General features: G+C 36.8%; 1 protein-coding gene across 1 annotated transcript; it reads left to right on the top strand.

The window, feature by feature from the left end:
* Nucleotides 1–3689: 3689 nt before the first annotated feature.
* On the top strand, nucleotides 3690–4036 carry LOC117203075 (signal transducer CD24-like; the record flags this gene model as incomplete). Its single annotated transcript, XM_033436690.2, has 1 exon — nucleotides 3690–4036. A coding segment is annotated over one exon (264 nt), but the record flags the coding sequence as incomplete, so codon positions are not given.
* Between the last annotated feature and the right edge of the window lie 2497 nt (nucleotides 4037–6533).

A 6533-nucleotide genomic window follows, 5' to 3' on the forward strand; every position in this document is an offset into this window, starting at 1 on the left:
TGAACTCTGGTTCCCTTGGAGCCTATATTTCTTCTCTGTTCTCTTCTCACATCTATGCTTTACTATGCCATCACCGGAGGCTCTGCAGAAATCCAGACAAGGACTTTGGAAACTCAAGGCTTCGTTAGGCTTCTAGCTTGAGCTGTGGGCTCCTGTCCAGTTTCACCAGGAGTTTTGCTTTGGGAGGGTATTAGTCAGTGGTCTACTATTAATAAAATGCCTTTCATTTCTACTTTTCCTATTAATCATCCTCAGCCTCAGTGAAAAATCCAAATAGAAGAATTCTTAGCTTCCTGGTATAAAATATCATCCAATACCTCCAAACCAAACCCAGGCTCCTAATGACCCATCTCATTCCTAAGTCCACATAAGTCCCTTGAATGTGTAGTTGATTAGGATCTTTTTCTTTTTACTGTAATGTGTATAAAGCTCTTATTACAGTACTTGAAGCATAGTTAGTGCTTAATAAATTTTTCAATAATTATTACTTCATCCTTAAACACAATAAATTAAAATATCATTTAGCTCTTGAAACAATTACTATATACCTTATCCCTTCATATAATGACTGTGTTTGGTATTCAGGCTATGCAGTGTCTTAGATGTTTCTAGTTACCCGAGGGTCACCCACTGATGGAGTGAAATCACTTAAATAAGGTCACCCCTGGAGAGGATTTAGGGTGATGCACCTTTAACAGTCTTTTCAATGTTGCCACTTTGCTTTGGTTGCACTTTTGATCGCACATCGTTAGATGTTCCACTGCTTACCACACAAACTTCTTGCTTGTTAAACCAATGATCAACCAAGTTCAAGTTACTTTGATGACTCTAAGTAGGTTACAGCAAGAGAAGAAAATAAAATACATCTCTAAAATATGACACAAGGGAAAAAAGTAAAAAGATGCTGAAATTTATGACTGTTTCATGGATATCAAGCTATTTACAAGTTTTGAAAACAATGATATTGAAAATTATCATGCTTTACATTGATATAGAACAATTTCTAACATTTATTTTGTTTCACAATTTTCATAATATCCTTGCAACTATTTAACTATGTATCATACATTTCTATTTTTGTGAATGTTATCCTATGATATTTTATGTGGGTGTGGCTCACCTCTGCTACATTTACAAGTAAATGATGAAAAGCAATGGGAAATACCTTTTAAAGCATTGATATGAAAAGGGATAGTAATAAAAGTATAAATTTGAGGCTGCTATGTTTACTGATAGAATAAGCCTAGATTCAAGATGAAACAAATATTTTTGTTCATTGCAGCCTTTCAAATGAATTAGAAAAATAAGATTTCAGAATTCCTCAGGAAAAGACAGATAATACACTAAATGTGACTTGTATCCACCCAAAAATATAAAGGGAGTTTAAATAAAATTTTCATAGCCTGAGCCAATACAGCCTCATTCACAAAATAAGTTATATTTTTCACGTGTGATTTAATCAGATACCAGAGTTTAAGGTATCTCATATTATCAAGACTTTATTTTACTTGTGGTGAGACATAATGTCAGTAACAATGTTTTATGGTACTATGAAACATGCAAATTCTTTCTCTTTTTTTCTCCAACTTATTTGACATCTCAAATCAGGCAACTTTTGAGTGAAGCTTTGGGGTAATGTTATCTGCAACAGCCTTGGATGTTTCCTTTCATCCTGGGATCACTCACTTTAATAAAAATGTTAACTTACTTTTGCATCACTCCTTAAAATGTATTAAGTACTTCATGTGATTTGTCTGGCTTGGTCTGCAGAAGAATCCTAGAAGGTAGGCTTGGCACGTTTATATAGGACAGTGCAGCATGGTGGTCAATGGCACAGATGTTGGTTCCAAAGTCCCTGGGTTCGAACCCTCCCTTTGTCCTCATTCCTTCAGCATGTGATCACTGGCAAGTAGCCCATCCTGTTTCCTCACCTAGAAGGAGAGGACAGCCACCTCACAGCGGTAAGAATTGAGTTGATAGATGTGAGTTGCTTGGAGCGCCCCCTGGCCGTAGCAGTCATGACTCCAGCCCCTGCTGTCCTTATTTTACCCAGGAGTAAAGCCTTGCTCAGAGAGGTTATGTGCCTTTTTAGAGAACATTTTTTTCCTTTCCTTTTTGGAAAGTGAATTCTTCATTGAGAAACAAAGAGAAAGGGGCTGATTAGTGCCACAAAGAACAATGAAAAATTAACTGTGAAGTTTGCCATTTTCAAGAATCATTTGTTTAAGAAAAGCCTTCTACCTTGTTTATTTCTGGAATAATCTGCCTTCAGGGGCATGTAATCACAAAAGAGCTAGTATTTAAATATGCTACAAAAAAAGCTGCTTTTCATTTTCTATGTATGATATCAAAAGACCTTTCTTAACAATGGATTATTTCTGTGATGACAAGTGTATTTAATACGTTTAGATATATTTCTAATGTTTTATTCTTCACTTGGTGGCTACTAGTTGATGTTGATCATATAAATGACTCACAGATACTTTTTTTCATTTCAATTCAGGTATATACAGAATGTTATAGACTCAATGTTTGTTTTCCCTCAAAATTCATATGTTGAAATCCTAACCTGCATGCACTCACCGGAATAACTTCACAACTATTCTATTTCATGGCATCCCTGTACATCCCATGTACATCCCTGTACATGCCAAGATCTTCCTTCTTTCTATGTGGATATTTGCTTTGACATAGTTGATCCCTCACAAGGATGATTTTTCTCTTCCTTCCTCCTCCCCCTTTCCTAACTCTATGCCAGGAGCCCCTGATTGTCTCCTTTGGGCTCCTGCATCAGCCACTGTCTTGGTTCTCATTTTGGCTTTGAATTGTATAGGGCTTTCCACATAACTATTGCAAGCACACCTATCCTTCCCCTTCAATCAGACTAAACTCCAGCTCAGTGAAGACCACATTCATACAACCACTGTGTCACATGCTTGGGAATTATTACTTGGAAGAATACATTTCATCCAGGCCATCTCAAATGATCACGTAAAGAAAACAAGTGTTAATCGGGATAGCTCTAGCCTATATTCAGTCTATTAACTACAACCAATCTTTTGACTTTAGCCATCTAACCAATCACCTATCCAACTCTCCTTGGATGTCTGAAAGGCACTGAAAACTCTCATTTGACCCCCTGATTATGTCAAATCCCTTGTCAGATGCTCTCATATTTCTACCTATTTTAAAGTTTTACTTTTTTGTATAATTATTTGCTTAATATCTGATTGTCCCACTGGATTACAGCAGATAATGACTGTTTGCGCTCAGTATTGTATCCCACATACATATCAGAACAAAGGAAGGAAGGCAGGAAGAAAGGAGGGCAAGCAGAAAGAAAAGAATGAGAAATCTCCAGTTTACTGCTGAAGCTTCAATGGCTGTTAGTCCCCTTAGCAGTATGATTTGATGTTCCTTTGTAGACTGCACTAATATTTCCAAACCAAATTGCTTTTAAAATAGAACATCAAGAGCAATTTACATTTCAAAATTTTTCCAGTTATTGAAAATGTTTTCAGTGGTGTTACAAATGGTCTTGAAGCTTCCCCAAATGTTCTAGGCATTAGTAATGGGTGTCTGTGACTGTCTCCTAAAAACTGCTTATCTAGTTACCTCTAAACAAAGAGAAAAAAAAAAAGCCTGGAGAAGTAATTATCATGCTGTGTGTAAAATAAGTGCAGCAGTGAGACGCACTGCACACCGACGGAGCAGACCTGGGCAGGATGATGGTGGCCAGGCTCGGTCTGGGGCTGCTGCTTCTGGCACTGCTCTTACCTACGCAGATTTATTCAAATCAAACAGCTGTTGTAACACCTTCAAGTAACTCCTCCCAGCACACGTCAGCTGCCCCCAATCCAGCGAATGCCACCACCAAGGCAAGTGACGGTGCTCTGCAGTCAACAGCCAGTCTCTTGGTGACCTCGGTCTCCCTTCTACATCTCTACTGTTAAGAGACTTCGGACCAGGAAACATCTATACTTCCCCATCCTCTAAACCCAACTCAGATGGCATCCAGACATCCAGTGTGACAAGGGAAAAAAAACAACAGGTCTTCATTGAATGAATCTGCAAGTTCCACACCTTATTTTATTGACAGAAACTGTTGAGGATCCCAAATTTGATTGGTTTGAAGAGCATGTGAAGGGTTTGACTAGATGATGAATGCCAATATTAAATCTGCTGGAGTTTCCTGTACAAGATGAAGAGAGACAACCTCCAAAATTGGTTAAGAGATGATTTCCTTAAATGTGACTTAAGAAGTATGGACACATAAAACTCTACCTTGAAAGTGAGAATAGATTTTATCTTACTTAGAGATAAAGAATGCGATGTGGAACAGAGATTCAGTTTTCATTTGGTTCATTAAATTTGTAAGGCATGAAACAATGAGGTAAAACAGAAAGCTTCTGTGATTCTATTTATATGTACATTAGAAGGAACTTCCAGGTGTTACTGTAAAACCTCAATGTGTTGTTTCAGCAGTACTAATGTAATGCTGATGTACTCCAGAGAAAATCTTATGTTAAGCTATCACTGTTCTCTTGGGAAATGAACTCTTTCCCTTGGGGTTTGGGTTTGACATTGCATTTGAATTTTTATATAGTCATTGATATGTACCAGGGCAATGGTGGATTGGAATCTACCCCAAATCCAAGCATAATGAGTACATTTCACTTATATACTTATCAACTATTCTTATTCAAAAAGAGCACTAGATTCATTTAGCTAAACAGATAAAGAGTAGAATTACATTGATCTCAACTAATTTCTAAATGCTTTTTATTTCTGCATATGTTGAATACTTTTTACAGCTTAAAAAATGATCTGTTTAGAAGGTAAAATTGACAAATCTTGAAATTAAAAAGGCAAATATGTGAAGGAGCTACACTATAACCAAATATGTTTGGCAAGGGAAGGACCAGAAGCTTGCTTACATTAAATTCAGAAAAACTTTTATACTCTTTTCTGTAAATACTTCTTTTTAAACTGAATCAGAGTAGCCACATTTGGAACACTTTCTGTTATCATTCAATATTTTTAGATAGTTAGAACCTGGTCCTAAGCCTAAAATGGGCTTGATTTTGGAAAGTAAATCTTTTCACAACTGCCTTGGTGCACAGAAACCTGTTTAAAAATAGACACTCCCTAAAGTCTTTTGTTCGCATGGTCACACACTGATGCTTAGATGTTCCAAAATCTAATATGACCACAGAAGTCTTGATAACCAAAGTCATTTTTTTCCCACCTTTAGAAATCTACACTGGAACAACCATATCCAACAGATCTCAAGTTACTGTGTGTATGAATGAACGTTCTCTTTTGTTTCATACCTGAATGCTGTACATCTGTTTTGGATTGTATATTGTGTTTGTGTATTTCTGCTTTGATTCATAGTAACTTCTCATGTTATGGAATTGATTTGCATTAAACACAAACTGTAAATAAAAAGAAATGGCTGTAAGAGCAAAAAAAATAAGTGCAGCAAATAGCTCTATAAAATAATATCTTAAAAAGACTCTTTTTTTGTTTTGTTTTGTTTTGTTTTGTTTAATGTCCCAGAACCTTCCAACTGAAAATTAAAGTTGGTTAAAATTACTTCAGGACCAAGCCAAAATGCAGGAAAAAGAAAATGGGGTGAATTTACATCCTAAACCATAAAACATGCATAGAAATTAAAATCTCCTTCTGGTCTATGATGAGACAGGATCCTCCCAGGGAGACCCTCAAACAGAAGGCTTACCCAGGTCTGTTGGAAACAATCTTCTAATTGTCACTGCCCAGAGTATCCAAAAACATTTATCTTGAAAGTTTTCTTCTAAATCTTGGGATCTCTGATATCAGACAAATTCCCCCACTTTTCTTAAAGATGTATCCCTCTACTCCTGGACACCAGGAGATTATTCAGTTATGCTGGTGTTTCTCCTGCTTACAAGGTCTTACAGGTATCTCCTTCAGCTGGGGCTCTCACACTTTGAGTGGGGAGCTCTTTAAAAATCAGGTTCAAAATCTTCACCCCCTAGAGAGTTTGTTTCCATAATTCTAGACTGGGGGGGGGTCCAGGAATTTGTCATTTTATTTTATTTTTAAGGTTCCATGAGTGATTCAGATGAATTCCCCCAGGTAAGCCTAATGTGGAAAACATGACATTATGGTCCTTAGCCCTTGAGAGGAGTTATATCTACAAAGGCTTTATTTGTCCTATTATGTCAGCAGAGATTTAAACTATTTAGTATACTTGTTGTTTCTCTTTGATTTAAAACATTCTTATTCTCCCCCTATTTTCTTTTTTTTTTTTAACATCTTTATTGGAATATAATTGCTTTACAATGGTGTGTTGGTTTCTGCTTTATAACAAAGTAAGTCAGCTATACATATACAGATATCCCCACATCTCCTCCCTCTTGCGTCTCTCTCCCACCCTCTTCCCCCTATTTTCTAGTGCAGTTCTTTCCTTCTCTCTCCCCTCCCCTGGAATCCTGTCTCCCTTCACCCGACAAATCTCAGATATTTTAACCTTACTAAGCAAATTG

The sequence above is a fragment of the Orcinus orca genome, chromosome 3 (assembly GCF_937001465.1).
Source record: "Orcinus orca chromosome 3, mOrcOrc1.1, whole genome shotgun sequence".
NCBI classification, from domain to species: domain Eukaryota; kingdom Metazoa; phylum Chordata; class Mammalia; order Artiodactyla; family Delphinidae; genus Orcinus; species Orcinus orca.